This window comes from Hypanus sabinus, chromosome 21 (assembly GCF_030144855.1).
Source record: "Hypanus sabinus isolate sHypSab1 chromosome 21, sHypSab1.hap1, whole genome shotgun sequence".
NCBI lineage: Eukaryota > Metazoa > Chordata > Chondrichthyes > Myliobatiformes > Dasyatidae > Hypanus > Hypanus sabinus.
The window spans coordinates 14,289,779-14,304,693 of NC_082726.1; the positions used below are offsets into that span (position 1 = coordinate 14,289,779).

A 14,915-nucleotide genomic window follows, 5' to 3' on the forward strand; every position below is an offset into this window, starting at 1 on the left:
AAAAAAAACTGCCTGAGATGCTTTCATGCACTTTTTGAAACTGTGATAAAATTTTTTGAACACTCGAATGCTTCATTTAGTAATCAACTTAAGAATATTAGGTATGACGTTGCTTATTTGTCAGAATTGTTTGCAAAGTTTAATGAAATCCACCTTCAATTGCAAGGAAATGACGTGAATTTTATCAAAGTCAAATCAGTTGACTCTATTCGCCTGTCCAAGTTAACCCCATTTAAGTGCAACATTGGTCATTATGATCTTTTCCAATTTCCAAGCCTCTCCGAGTTGGAAGAGAAAGAATACAAAATGATGATCTTCAAGTATACGGTGCCCACTTGGGTGATCTGCATTGAGACTCGCCTTGATCTTCTCTCGATCCAAATTCCAGATTGGATAACAAATCCATTCCTGAACACTTATAATGAGGAATTAACGGGAAGGATGGAGGAAGAACTGATCTCGCCATAACTTTGAGCTGAAGCCGAGGTTCAAAAAACCAGAAAGACTTTTGGTTGCAGAGAAACTTCTGAATGCTATCCTGAACCATGGAAAAAGGTTTTATAGTCTTTCCAACATTGTATTTAGTGAAGCATGGTTTCAGTGCAGTCACCCAACTTCTTTCAAAACAACAAAACAGACTGCAAAGTACTGAATGTAGTGATCTGAAACTCCCTCTGAGAAACATTCAGTCTGATATTGAGAAGCCGATATCACTGGACCAAGCACATCCATCTCACTGAAAGGTGAAAAGCAATGACGTAGTGAATACTGTAGTTGGACTATTAAGGTACACTGTAAAATTGTTGATGAAAATTATTTTTACTGTAGCTTTAAATGAATTTGAATAATGTTTGCAATTATTTGTTAATGCTTTGCAGTTCCCAATTTCTTCCACTATGCATCGTAAATCAAAAATCTTTACAGATTATATGCAATGGCTAGAAAGGAAGAGGGCAGCACTGGGGATATGGTCTGGGAGCCAATTGGGTGGTAACCCAAAAGAAAAGGTTTGGGAGCCACTGCTTTAAATTATGAAACATCACCCTGAAATAAATATCAACAATGCTGCAAAAATACTTAACACATGGGATGTGAAGAGAGCTTAGTTCCGTTGTGGACCCAGTTATACTGTGGGTCATGTACTCCAGCTAGTGGAATATTGAAAAGCTGTAAGTTGTTTTAAGTTAGGATCAGAAAGTGAAATGTTTAGAAGCTTTGAGTAAGTCTGGGAAAGCTCGTTTTATTTAGTTTTAGCAGGGATTTGTAGCAGCATATTTGTTAGCTTTGATAGATTATCTGAATGATAGCAATGTGTTTGTCAGTTTTTAAAGATGGTTGCAAGCAGTTTATTTTGTTAGCCTGGGCAAGAGTTTGTAACAGCTTATTTTATGACCTTCTCAGCCTGAGTAGAAAGTTGGTAACAATTTGTTATTCAGTCAAGCATGAATTAAAAGATCTTGGGAAAGTATGGTCTTCAGCACCCAGATGCACAGCTGCATAATTAAGAGACAAAAAAGAGAGGTCAACCAAGGAAGAATTATCAAAGTGTCAGACAGAATCCGGTTATAAAAATTGCATAAATATTTCAGTCAAAGTACATCTCTGCTCATCAGTTGAATACCACTCCAAATTCAAACTGAAGACAGAAGTTTCAGGACAGGAAGGAAAGGTCAGGGAAATAGCAAAGGCACAAAACTACTAGTTGTTTGATCCTTACTGGTTCAGTAACGTATCTCTGGGTGACTGCACTTCAGAAAGGACCCACAGGTGAAGTATGGAATACCCTGTGTAAAGCAATACACAAATGCAAGTTTCTTCTACACTTGGTAGTACTATGCGTGATTCTTAAGTGACCAGGGAGGGACTGCCAAAGAAGTGGTAAATATTCCTATGCTTCAAAACTCACAGGCAGTGCTGCAGCTTCTTCAGAGACCTGACTTCTACCCTGGTCTCTGCTGCATTATGAACACTTCAGATGACAGCATGAATTTCCTGTTTGCTGCCATGTCCCAATGGTTGGTAGATTTACTGATTGTTGCAAAATTCCCCAAATGTAGACAGGTAGCAGGACAATCAGAGCAGAGGCAAAGGGCATATGTAAAAGAATATAGCATCAGGAAGACTATGGAATAGGATGCTCCAAAAATCAACATAACATTGGTGTGACGAATATCTTCCTCCTGCATTGCAGACAACACCCGACCTTATCCTAATAAATAAAACTTGTGTGTGGCAGAACACTATGGAAACAGTGACCATACTTCTGCAAGTTACAAGATGCCTATAGAAAGGGAAAGGTTGGTCCTCAATTTAAAGATCTAAGGCTGATTTCAACAGTGTAAGAGAAGACGCAGCAAAATAGATTGAGAGAAGATGCATGCAGGTAAGGTGATAAAGTGCATGTCTTTTAAAACTACGTTAGTAAGAATTTAGGGACAACATGTTCTGGTAAGTGTGCAAGGCAAGATTAGAAACCTTGCATTACACAGTATTGAAGGATTGAGCAAGTTAAAAAAAGTTCAATGTTCAAAGGAAATTGTATTATCGAAGTACATACATGTCCCACCACAGACAACCCTGAGATTCTTTTTTTTTGTGTGGGCACTCTCAACAAATCTATAGAATATTAACTATAACATTATCAGTGAAAGACCTCTGAACTAGGGCATTCAACCAGAGTGCAGAAGACAACAAACTGTGCAAGTGCAAATATAAATAAATAGAATTAAAAAAGTGAGAACAGGAGTTGAAGAGTCCTTGAAATGAGTCCATTGGTTGTGGGAATACTTCAAGGATGGGGCAAGTGAAGTTATCCCCTTTGGTTCAAGAGCCTGATAGCTGAGGGATAGCAATTGTTCCTGAACATGGATGGTAAGAGTCCTGAGGCTCTTGTACCTACTTTCTGAAAGCAGCAGTGAGAAGAGAGCATGACCTGGGCGGTAGGGATCCTCGATGACGGATGCTGCTTTCCTGTGACAGGGTTTTCTGTAGATGTGCTCAGTGGTAGGGAGGGCTTTACCCATGATGGACTGGGCTGTATCCACTACTTCTTGTAGGATTTTCCTTTCAAGGTCACTAGTGCTTCCATACCAGGCTGTGATGCAGCCAGTCAACATGCACTCCACTAAACATCTATAGAATTTGCCAGAGTTTTAGATGTCATGCCAATTCTCCACAAGCTCCTGAGGAAGCAGAGGCATTGCTGTGCTTTCTTTGCACCTGAAGTGTATGGTCAGTTCCTTGGTCTTGCTGACATGAGAGAAGAGTTCATTGCTATGACAGCACTCAACCAGATTTTCAATCTCCCTCCTATATACTGATTCATCATCATTTTGATTCAGCCCACGGCAGTGATGTCATCAGCAAACTTGAATAAGACACTGGAGCCGTGCTAGCCACACAGTCATAAAAGGAAGCACGTGACAGGCATGGGCAACTGGAATTGGGGGGTGGGGGGGGGGGGGGAAGTATCTTGAATATAGAATATATGGGAGCAAATTTAAGAGATTAGGAGGGAAAACATGGCATATTGAAATTTTCTTGGTACGTAAGATTAAAGAGAATCCCAAGACATTCTGCAAGTATGTCAGCAGCAAGGGGGCAGCCAGGGACTAAAGGGGTGATCCAGGTGTGGAGCTAGGTAATGTGGACAAGGCTCTAAATGAATACTCCTTATCTGTATTCACCAGCAGAAGTTGTTGTTCACGGAAGAGTATGTGGATAATCTGTATCAGGTCAATATTAAAGAAAAGAGGAAATGAGATGTAATGGATGTGTAAGTTTATAAATTAAAAGACCTTGATGAGATCTATCTCAGGTTCTTATGGGAAGCATGGGAGGAGATAGCTGAGGATCTGATGCAGATTTTTGCATCTTTATTAGCTAAAGGTGAGTTGCAAGTTAGAAGTTAGCTACCAGCTGTAGTTACCCAACATTTTTCTAATCCTCTCCTTTATTCAAGTACAGTTGCTGAAGAACAAGATTGAGGACCCAAGGGCAAGACTGCTGTATCAGAGGGAAATGAGGAATTGCTGCGTTCTCTATTTCACGGCGACATGGCTCAATCTGGACATGCTGGATATTGAAAGACCCAAGGACTTCTCAATACACAAAATGGACCAAATTGCTGATTCGGAGATGAAGGTTTGTGTTTCATGGTAAACTCTTAGTGGTGCTCAGACACTGCAGTCTTATCACAATCTTGTTCCCCTAACCTGGAACATTAAGTGGCGATTATTCTACTAACCAAAAGAGTCCTCCATGATTCTGACCCTAAGTCTACATACTGATAAAGGCTGACTTTAAGCAGGCATTGGAGTACTGAATGCAACCATCAGCAAACACGAAACAGCCTAGCCCATCGCTTTTCAAGTCATTGCCGGTAGGCTTATTCAGAAAGTCAGAAGACATGGGATCCAGGGAAGTTTGGCCAGGTGGATTCAGAATTGGCTTGCCTGCAGAAAGCAGAGGGTTGTGGTGGAGGGAGTACATTTGGATTGGAGGGTTGTGACTAGTGGTGTCCCACAACATCGGTTCTGGGACCTCTACTTTTCGTGATTTTTATTAACGACCTGGATGTGGGGGTAGAAGGGCGAGTTGGCAAGTTTGCAGAAGACATAAAGATTAGTGGTGTTGTGGATAGTGTAGAGGATTGTCGAAGATTGCAGAAAGACATTGATAGGATGCAGAAGTGGGATGAGAAGTGGCAGATACAGTTCAACCCGGAGAAGTGTGAGGTGGTACACTTTAGAAGGACAAACTCCAAGGCAGAGTACAAAGTAAATGGCAGGATACTTGGGAGTGTGGAGGAGCAGAGGGATCTGGGGGTACATGTCCACAGATCCCTGAAAGTTGCCTCGCAGGTAGATGGGTAGTTAAGAAAGCTTATGGGGTGTTAGCTTTCATAAGTCAAAGGATAGAGTTTAAGAGTCGCAAGGTAATGATGCAGCTCTTGAAAACTCTGGTTAGGCCACACTTGGAGTGCAGTGTCCAGTTCTGGTCGCCTCGCTATAGGAAGGATGTGGAAGCATTGGAAAGGGTACAGAGGAGATTTACCAGGATGCCGCCTGGTTTAGAGAGTATGCATTATCATCAGAGATTAAGGGAGCTAGGGCTTTACTCTTTGGAGAGAAGGAGAAAGAGAGGAGACATGAAAGAGGTATACAAGATATTAAGAGGAATAGATAGAGTGGACAGCCAGCACCTCTTCGCCAGGGCACCACTGCTCAATACGAGAGGACTTAGCTTTAAGGTAATGGGTGGGAAATTCAAGTGGGATATTAGAGGAAGGTTTTTTACTCAGAGAGTGATTGGTGCGTGGAATGCACTGCCTGAGTCCGTGGTGGAGGAAGACACACTAGTGAAATTGAGACTACTAGACAGGTATATGGAGGAATTTAAGGTGGGGGGTTATATGGGAGGCAGGGTTTAATGGTCAGCACAGCATTGTGGGCCAAAGGGCCTGTACTGTTCTATGTTAATTCGATCAGGCTTGTTTGAAGAAATCTCAGTTATCATCAACATAACACCTGCAGCACCAGTGGTCCCAAACACTTGACCACTGCTATATTATGATTAGGAATGCCTAGAGAGTATTTCAGGAATTCTGATTACTTGGCTGTCCTCATCCGTACAGGCAGAGGCCAAAGAGCAAGGCTCCAGAGATGAGGGCAACAAAGAGGTGGTCATCACTGGGTGACCATCACCCAGTGGCACTTACATGCACCATAATATGGTGCTTTGAGGGGTTCTCTGAGAGGCTGCTGATGAAACATATCAACACCCGACTGAGAATCGACTTGGATTCACTTTAATATGCCTAGCGTCACACGAGGTGAACAGCAGATGCCATTTCAATGGCTCTTCACTCAACCCTGGAACATCTGCACAGCGAAGAAGCATACAGCAGGTTGCTCCTCACTGACTACAACCTGGCATTCAGACTAATCTATAAGCTTCAAGAGACAGGCCTTTCCTCACTTGCAGACCCCAGTCAGTCCAGATTGACAACATCTCCTCCACAATCACCATTAGCAAAGGTGTACCACAGCTCTGTGTGCTTAGCTCCCTGCTCTGCTCGCTTTATACATGTGACTGTGAGGCTAAGACAGCTCCGTGCCATATCTAAGTTTGCTGATGACACCACTGTTGTTGGCCGAATCAGAGGTGGTGATGAATCACCCCTAGAGGAGGGAGATTGAAAATCTGGCTGAGTGGTGCCACAACAACCACCTCTAACTCAATGTCAGCGAGACCAAGGAAGAAATCGGAGGTCTATGAGCTAGTCTCATCGGGGGATCAGAGGTGGAGAGAGTCAGCTTGGTGTTATCATTTTGGAGGACCTGTCCTGGGTCCAGCATGCAAGTGCTATTACAAAGAAAGCACAGCAGCGGCTCTACTTGCTTGGAAGTTTGCAAAGTTTTGGCACGTCATCTAAAACTTTGACCAACATTTCTGTACATGTGTGGCGGAGACTATTTTGACTGGTTGATTCACTGCCTGGTTTGGAAAAAGCAATGGCCTTGAATGGAAAAGCCTACCAAAACAAAAACTGATAGGTCAGTCCATAGCAGTAAAGCCTTCCCCACTATTGAGCACGTCTAGACGGAGCGCTATCACGGGAAAGCAGCATCCTCCATGAAGGACCCCACCACCAGGCTTCTCACTGCCACCATCCAGAAGGTGGTACTACCAGGTTCAGGAACAGTAATCCCCTCAACCATCAGGCCTTTGACCCAGAGAGGACTACTTCACTCACCACATCACCAAACTGTTCCCACAACCACAACTCACTTTCAACGACTCTTCATCTCATATTCTCAATACTTACTGCTTTTTCTCTTCTTGTATTTGCAGAGATATATATGCACACATAATATATATGTATAAAACATACATATACATACACATAAAGCGACTATAAAAAAAAATTCACCCACCTTGGAAGTTTTATTGTTTTACAACATTGAATCACAGTGGATTAAATTTGGCTTTTTTGACACTGGTCAACAGAAAAAAAGACTCTTTCATGTCAAAGTGAAAATAGATAAACAGATCTCTATAAAGTGATCTAAATTAATTCCAAATATTAAACAGAAAATAACTGATTGCACAAGTATTCACTCCCCTTTACTATGACACATCAATCATAACTGGCACAGCCAAATGGTTTTATAAGTCATATGATTAGTTAAATGGAGGTCACCTCTGTGCAGTCACGGTGTTTCAATTGATTGCAGTAAAAATACTCCTGTATCTGGAAGGTCCAACTGCTGGTGAGTCAGTACCCTGGTAAAAACTACATCATGAAGATAAAAGAACACTCCAAACAACTCCACGAAAAGGTTATTGAAAAGCACAAGTCAGGAGATGGATACAAAAAACAATTCCAAATCACTGAGTATCTTTTGGAGTACAGTTAAGTCGATCATCAAATGGAAAGAATATGGCTCAGCTGTAAATCTGCCTAGAGCAGGCCATCCTCAAAAACTGAGTGACTGTGCAAGAAGGGGACTAGTGAGGGAGGCCACCAAGAGACCTGTGACAACTCTGGAGGAGTTACAAGCTTTATTGGCTGAGATGGGAGACTGCACATACAACTGTTGCCTGGGTGCTTCTCCAGTTGCAGCTTTACAGGAGACTGGCAAAGAGAAAGCCAATGTTGGAAAAAAAAACTCACATGAAATCTTGGCTAAGGTTTGACAGAAATCAGCTGGAAGGAAGTTCTATGGTCTGATGAAACTAAAATGGCTATCAGACTAAACGCTATGTTTGGTGTAAGCCAAACACCGCACAACAAAAGCATACCATCCCTACCATGAAGCATGCCGTGGGGATGGAAGGCTTGTGAAGGTAGAGGGTAAAATAAATGCAGCAAAATGCAGGGAAACCTTGGAGGAAAACCTGATGCAGTCTGCAAGAGAACTGCGACTTGGGAGATTTGTTTTCCAGGAAGACAATGACCCCAAGCATAAAGCCAAAGCTATACAGGAATGGCTTAAAATCAACAAAACTGATGTCCTGGAGTGGCCAAGTTGGGGTCCAGACTTCAATCCAATTCAGAATTCTGGGCTACAATCTGAAAGAGCTTGAGCAGTTTTGTAAAGAAGAATGAGGAAAAATTGTAGTGTCCAGATGTACAAAGCTGATAGAGACCTATCCACACAGACTCAAGGCTGTAATTTCTGCCAAAGGTGCAAATACTAAATACTGACTTGAAGGTGGTGAGTATGCAATCAATTACTGTGTTTAATAATTGTAATACATTTTGACCAATTTGTAGAAATTTGTTTTCACTTTGACATGAAAGAGTCCTTTTGTTGATCAATGTCAAAAAAGCCAAATTAAATCTATTGTGATTCAATGGTGTAAAACAACAAACCATAAAAGCTTACCGGGTGGGTGGGGGGTGGGGGGAATGAATACTTTTTACAGGGTGTGTACGCACGTGTTCATGTGTGCACTTTGATAATTAATTTACTTTGAACTTTGAAGTAGAGCAGTAGGAATACATTAGGTAACTACAGCTAGTGAGATTCACATCACAGTGAAAGGAAAATTATAATTCTACAGATTAGGATCTATGTACATTTAGAATGGCAAGGGCTGATTAAGAATAGTTAGCATGGTTTCATGCAGGAGAAATCGTGCCCACTAATTTAACTGAGATTTTTCAAGAGGTAACAAAGACGACTGATGAAGACAAAACAATGGATGTATCTACAGGGACTTTAGTAGGGACTTCACATGGTCTGAAATAGGAGGCTGGTCCAGAGGGTGATGGTACAAGGCTAAATGAATCCAAAATTTTCTTGAAGATAGGACGCAGAGGGTTCCAGTGGAAAGATGCTTTTCTGATTTGAAGTTCAAGTCCAGTGGGTGTACGACAGTGACTGGTGCTGGGAGTCTTGTTGCTTATGATCTACATCATATATCAAAGACCTGGATGTGGGGCCAAGCACTAGCAGATGGAATTTATCCTGACAAGTGCAAGGTGCTGCCTTTTCAGAAGACATGTACAGTAAACAGGTTGCTAAGGAAAATGAATAAACAGAGTGATCTCAGGGTTCACACCCATTGTTCTCAGATAGTGACAACACAAATAAGGTGGTGGAAGAGGTACATGGCATGCATGACTTGACAGGTTTGGACTTGAACCTGGAAGAAGTGTGGCCCCTAGGCTGCAATACGTTTCTCAGATCTATACCAGGGAAGTTTAATGTTGTTCTGATCTGATGATGCCCCAGCCCTTCAGGGCAAATAGAAGTAAAGATAAACTAAAGGTTTAGTGGCAACAGAAGTTCTTGGCATAAAACGGTGGATAGTGTTTTTACATCTTGGTCTTAATGTTATGTTAAACTCTTTCACACAATAAGGAGAGCTGAGCTTCTAATGTGTCTGGTGCCAGTGGTACTACACTCACAGAGCATTGGGCATCTTCCCACAGCTCCAATGGAGGGAAAGGGCTTGCAGGAAGGAAGGACATGGAGAGTTACAGGCAGCTGGAACCGCTGGAGAGGTTGCTGTGATTGGAATGGACCATTTGGGCTGAAGGACTTGTTTCCATGCTGTATTACTCTGTGAGAAAATATAAAAGTCAAGATCTTAAGTTGCAACTTCACAAAACACTGGTGAGGCCACACATGAAGTATTCTGTACAGGTCTGGTTGCCACACTACAAGGAAGAGGTTGTACTGGAGAGAGCACAAAGTAGATTCACCAGGACTCAAATTGAGGAGCTTCGGGGAGATATCGGATTGACCGGGCTTGTTTTCTCTGGAACAAAGGAAGCTCAGCAGTGACCTGATAGGGATATACAAAGTTAGAGGATGGAATTCTGAACGGGATTTGAGGGGGATTTTGGTTTTATTTTATTTACAGAGAGTGGCTGTTACCTGAAACTTACTGTTAGAGAAGGTGGAGGAATCATATACAATCACTACATTTAAGAGACAGTGAGGCAAGTTCTTAAATTGGCAAGGCATTAATAGCTGCAGACTGTTGTGAGCAAATGCATGATTGTAGATGGGCAAAAAGATCAGTGTGGATGCAGTGAACAGAAGGGCTGGCTCTGTTTCACTGCTGTATAACTCTATAACTGTGAGCTACGAGATCCATCCTGTGTAAATTACTAATACCAAAGAAATCCAGATAACAACAGTACAAATAAAAAAGAGATTATTCAAAGAGAAGACAAACAGCTCTTGGAAAGTCCTCTCTGACCAACACATGTCTTGACAAGTAGCTAGTTGTCCTGTCACTTCTAGCCTTCAAAATTTGGTTGAGTGGAATTGAAGTGGTTTGATACTCTATGTGAAACTTAACATCCTTAACTCCAAATCCATTCATTTTGGGCAGTTAAAGTGGAATATAGGTTTCTGATTCTCTCAATGTACCTCCAGTGAAGAGTAAGGTTAAACTACAATGGATACACAAGGCACTGCGATGCCGTAACTGAGAGCAGGAAACAAACTGTGGGAGGAACTTAGTGGTCAAGTGGTCTTAATGCAGGAACTTGTCAAATCCTTTCCCTTTTTTGATGCCATTCAATTCAGTGTTCTTCCAGTTTAAATTGCAATGCCTTTAAATGAAGCAGTTATTTGTGAATAATAAAGTCACCAACTTGCCCCTCACTAAAGCCTTCTTCCACTTCAGTGGCATCAGCAGCAGGTATTTCAGGTGACTGCAGGTAGCCCTGGTCTCTGGACTTATCACCACTGCCTGGAGCGGTTGCCCCATAGCATGAATCCGAGGGTACCGCTGACTGTGGCTCTTCATCCTCTTCTGTACCTGGGTGCTCTATCATCCACATGGCCAACACGGTGATGTTTTGGGCATCTGCTTCTCCTCTAGCACCTTATAAAGTTACATCAATACAAAAACATTGAGTAAATTTACTACACTGGTAACCTTTTCCCATTAGAACAAAACCAACAGTCAAGGACGACAATCTTGCTGTTCTACCCACCCCACCCCCCGAGACCTTCCACCTTTGTCATTTTTCAGTGAGAGACAGCAAAAAAAGTCATAAACTGGAGTGACATTCACAGTAGAATGCACATGAGACATCAAAGGCAAGTTGTGCAGCAACCCCTTAGCACAATAACCCTGTGCATAACACAACCTTGCACTGAATGTGGAAAATAGTAAGGTTTGAAATTTACTACTTTCACTCATACTGAGTACTGTTGGAGTAATTAACATCGGAATGGTTTCAGCAACAAAGCACACTGAAATTGAACATCTTTTCTAACACAATTCATATAAGAAACCACCTCAAATTTTTAAATCACCTCATATCTGCAATTATTATACCAAAGCAATTCAGCAAATTACTCTTCAAACATAGAGATTTTGCTTGGACAAGAAATTGGTTAACTTCCAGGTACAATGCTAAAGTATTCTATTAAAATCCAAAGTAATTTTTTTTTTAAAAAAGTGGAAGCCAAATGGAATCCATAGGCTGGCAGCTTAATTGAAAAGATTTTTATTTTTCTCAGGCATTGATCTGTTGCCCATCACTGCTTCGCCTTGACGTGGTGCTAAACATTTACAGTTTTTCTGATTCTGATGCTACTGGAGAAGAGTTTTCAGATCTTTAGACCAAGTTCAGGTGAAGGAAAAGTATTATTTCAAGGTCAGGATGCTGGTGCTCTTGTGTATTCAAAGCCTTTCTTACTGGTACTCTTCACAGCTTTAGCAGATGCTTTCAGTGTAGTAGAATTAATGTTTAGGATGTGTCCTGAGTATTAATCAAGTGGGCTATTTTGTTCTGGATGGCAGCAAACATCTTGTGTACTACTGGGGTTATACTCCTGCGACCACTGGAGTATTCCAACAGATACTGGAAAAACTCTGAGTGTCAGGAAGTGAGTCTCACTTACTACAGGACACCTAGTCTCCGATCTGCTCTTGTATTTATGTTGTTGGTAATGTCTGTTTGGAGATAGTCACTTGTCTGGCATAAATGCTAGTTGTAATTTATCAGCCCATACCCTAATGTCATCTAGGTCTTGCTGAATGCAAGCACGAACCACTTCATTTGTTGAGAGCTGTACGTGGAGTTGAATCAGATGGGATCTCCAGTAGTGATATACTGGACTGGGATTGATCAACAATCACATCCATTTCCCTTGATACTAACCAGAGGCTTGTTTGCCATCCATTCCTTTTGAATGTCTCTTTGATCCCAAGCTTAGTCAAATGAGCTTTGGTATCTCACCTCACCTCTGGAATTCAACTCTTTGTAGCAAGGTTGTGATGAGATATGAATAACATGACCCTGGTGAAATCCAAACCAGGCATCACCGAGGAGCCCACTGAAAAGCAAGCAACTATTTGGAGCACTTTTGATGACACCTTCCATTACTTTGCTGTGATTGAGAGTAGACTGACAACATTGATTAGCTGATCACAATGACCATGATAAATTAAATGAGCTGAGGTAAAGCGAATAAATAATAAGAGGTTTCAATATTTGGGAAATGGCCTGTTCACTTAAGGATCAGAATGATTTCTAATAAACCATTTTGCAATATTTTCCCACTAAGGGCGTGATCTATTATAATGGAGGAAATCAGCCTGAAATTAGCTCAATACTTGTAAAAGCAGATTTACCTGTGGCTTCCATGGCTTTTGTAATCTGTCTGAGGGAAAAACCCATTTCCAGAAGAGGCACAGCAATGGGCGGCGGTGGTGGCGAAGTTGAAAGTCTGCTACTAGGATCAGATGAAGCTAATGAAATAAATAAAACTTAATTAGCTGGTGGCACTTTACATTTGTACTATGAACTTCTATAGTAGTTTGCAAGGTCTGAGGAATGTTAATCATTTTAATGCATTTTGTTTCAACATCACAACTCTTGATATTTGAAACCATATCTCTAGATGCCATCATAAAGAAGACCTTTAGATGGTCCTTTTTTAATGATTCCTTTGGGTTTCTTTGTTTCCTGGCTGCTTGTTAGAGACAAATCTCAAGGTTATATAATGTATACATACTCTGATAACGTACATTAATAGATACAAGGTACTGCATACCTGTCAAAGTATGATTTTACTCATTTTTCCCTCATGTTTTGGTAAGCGAAAAAAATTTGGTCAATGTTGTTTTAAGAATGACCAACTTCCAGAATTGGTTTACAAAAGGTCACTAAACTATAGCTAACAGTGACATAAATCAATATAGGGGCACCATTGAGTGTCCCAGTGTCCTGTCTGGCTGCATCATTGTGTGGAATGGCATCAGACCTCAAGATCCTATCAAGGATAATAAAAAAAAATGGCAATGGGATCTCCCTCCACCCTTATTTGTGACATTTACTGGACGTGTTGCATATGAAGGGCCCAGAGCACTGTTGAGGATCCCAACCACCTATCCCACAACCTCTCTGACACACTCATCAGGAAGGAGGTACAGAAACATCAGCTTCTTCCCTCAGGCTGTGAGACTAATGAATACCCTGCTACTACTAAAGTCTCATCTGAGCTGTTTAATATACTGTTTACCTGTGCTGCCCACTCTATGCATTTTGAATAATATTTTATTAACTTATTTGTGGAAACATTTTGTTTTATGTGCTGTGTTGTGTGTGAGATATATGTTTTGTGGGTTTGGAGGAACACTGTTTTGTTTGTTTATATTTACAGTACGTACAATACTGTACACATGTACAATAAACTTGAACTTAAGAATTGAGTGAATGGCAATGAATCAGTCAATTCTTTACACTTACTCAAAAAAATCATCCATTAATTGATTGATTGACTAGCAAGTTACTGAGTGCATTTATTTTTTGCTGTACTATTTTCTACTTTAGAAGATGTCCTGCCAATAAACATTATGGGTGAAAATTTGGGAATTAACAGCTGAAGTAAGGAAACCAGCTGAGCTGAGCCCTACTCGAGTAGCATAGTTATTCACTCATTACCTGTTCGGTTTGTCGGTCGGGTGGGCTGTGAGTCCGGTGAAGTGAGGCTTTGCCGTCTACCCACCTCTTCTGTAGGCGAGGTTGGCAAGGAAGACACAGGTGGAGTTTGTGCCCGACGAGTGGGCAATAATGTGGTAGTTGGGTAACTGGAGAACATTTGTCTGGCAAAGGCAACATAACATGGATTATTCTTCCACAAAAACGTATCAGAGAAGCAATGTCTTTAGTGAAACCATCCTATTTCTGTCTTGTACTGGTGTAACCTTTTCACTCTCCCACCTCTATCTTTAGAACATCATCAAATCCTGCCAGACTTTCAGAACTCGCCTATTTTAATATGACTTAAAACTTTAAAATTGTGTTAACAAAGTAACGTTCTGAAGCAATAACTGCATTTACAGTAAAGAAATGCAAATGTATTAACCTTTTGAACTTTTTGTTGTTTTCACAAACTGAACAGTTTCAACATGTCAAATAATTTTTCCTCATAGTTGGCTAGTCCAGAATGTTGAGGCATGATGGATCTAAGGTCTGTTGACAAATCTGATCTCAAATAAACTCAGTAAACAGAGTAGAAGGTAATAATGGACAGGTCTTTTTCTGACTGGAAGTCTGTTCTACAGAGATTGGTGCTTGGCACCTTTGTTGTTTACTAATGATTTGGAGGTGAAGGTTGGGATTTTGATTAGAAAGTTTTCAGACTACACAGAATTTGGTGGAGTTATTGATAAGAAAGGAAGTTGTTAAGTGTAGGGCAGGAAATAAATCAGCTGGAAAGTTGGCAGAATGGTGAGATAGAATTTAATCCAAACACGTGTTCATAACACAGTTTGGGAAGTCAAATTCTAGCAAAACATATAGAACAAGTGGCAGAGACCTTTGAAGCATTGATGTAAAGTTGGACCTTGACATTCAGGCACACAGCTTTTATGGTGACACATGTGGAATAGGATAGTGGAGAAGGCACCTGGAATGTTTGCCTTGAATA

At 41.1% G+C, this 14,915-nt stretch overlaps 1 protein-coding gene across 8 annotated transcripts in view; it reads right to left on the reverse strand.

The window, feature by feature from the left end:
- Window positions 1-14,915, reverse strand: part of herc1 (HECT and RLD domain containing E3 ubiquitin protein ligase family member 1) — a 281,806-nt gene that overhangs the window by 79,574 nt on the left and 187,317 nt on the right. For all 8 annotated transcript variants that reach the window (XM_059946004.1, XM_059946010.1, XM_059946008.1 and 5 more), the window contains 3 exons: window positions 13,928-14,088; window positions 12,616-12,732; window positions 10,626-10,854 (listed from right to left, as the gene is read on the reverse strand). In XM_059946004.1, coding sequence (XP_059801987.1) covers window positions 10,626-10,854; window positions 12,616-12,732; window positions 13,928-14,088 — 507 coding nt within the window. The remainder of the gene's footprint in view (window positions 1-10,625; window positions 10,855-12,615; window positions 12,733-13,927; window positions 14,089-14,915) is intronic.